Consider the following 1,041-nt stretch of genomic DNA (forward strand, 5'->3'; position numbering starts at 1 on the left):
GGGTTGTCTGCCGTTGTCACCGCTGCCCCTAGATACTCGCTCGCAGTTGATTTATCTACTTTTGTGTTGAGCACCGGCACCGTGAACCCGCTTCTGTCTACAGTCAGTAGGCCCCCTGCTAGCTTTGGATCGTGACCCGTTACGCTGTGCCCTGTGGTATCATAGGTGAGTTTGTACGTCCCTGTTCCCGTTCCAGCGTCGCAGGCCGTATTTGCGCTAGAGTCTGTTGTGTCGCCGTGGCTAAGGCCGTTGCTGAGGGTCCCTTGTATCCCTGTGTTAGTGATCACCGCCGGCACCGCGGTGGCTCCTGTTGGCGGTGCCCAGTCAAGTTTGCAGTTCCTGTATTCGCTGTGTAGTGCCGTTGCACCGTTGATGATGTTTGTTCCGCCCGTTGACGCCTGTAAACATCTTTTACTTGCGGCGGATGCGTCAGCTTGTCTCTCCAGCTACTAGGGTGCTTGCTCGCTCGATCCGCTCAGTTATAATGGACCATACCGCCATGGTATGCTTTGGTGTTTGCCATCGATTTGCTGCAGCGTCGTCCACCTGCAGTCGGAGCGATCGCAGCTGAGTCGTTCTGGTTTCCCTCCAGAGGTCTTGCATGTTTTTTAGCAGAGTCGCCATTAGCTTCTGAGTTTGGCAGCTATGTCGCAGATCGCCTTAATGTTTTCGTGCTTTATGGCATCTCCTGCGACTGCTTCCACGTGTCTGCTGTGAAGTAATGCTGAAGCACACAGCATCCCTATTGTGTATCGTCTCCTTAGGGGTTGCCAGTCCCCATTGTCATTGTACCAGTCAGTTCGCTGTTTAGCTAGATTATTTTGGACGAGAAGCATTTTTTGTTAAAATATTAGGTGCAGCGGCAGGAAAAGATGTTGATCTTCAAAGTTTCTCTTAGGTTCCATAGTTACATATTGATAGCCCCAGTACTCTGAGGTCACTACGGTTCGGTTAGATATTTGCTATATTGGAATCATGCACTATTGGCTGTATTTATCCACCTATTTTTGATTGTTTTCTTTTTCTATTAGCAACAGACGC

The 1,041-nt window shown here is 50.0% G+C and overlaps 1 pseudogene across 1 annotated transcript in view; it reads right to left on the bottom strand.

The window, feature by feature from the left end:
* Positions 1 to 710, bottom strand: part of TEOVI_000190500:pseudogene — a 1,400-nt pseudogene extending 690 nt beyond the window's left edge. Inside the window, 4 exon segments of the mRNA in view lie at positions 1 to 196; positions 198 to 446; positions 448 to 633; positions 636 to 710. The exon segment at positions 1 to 196 is cut by the window's left edge and continues 608 nt beyond it. Of these exon segments, the coding sequence occupies positions 1 to 196; positions 198 to 446; positions 448 to 633; positions 636 to 710 (706 nt within the window).
* Between the last annotated feature and the right edge of the window lie 331 nt (positions 711 to 1,041).

Source organism: Trypanosoma equiperdum, assembly GCF_001457755.1.
Source record: "Trypanosoma equiperdum strain OVI genome assembly, contig: ctg_44, whole genome shotgun sequence".
In the NCBI taxonomy this organism is placed as follows: domain Eukaryota; phylum Euglenozoa; class Kinetoplastea; order Trypanosomatida; family Trypanosomatidae; genus Trypanosoma; species Trypanosoma equiperdum.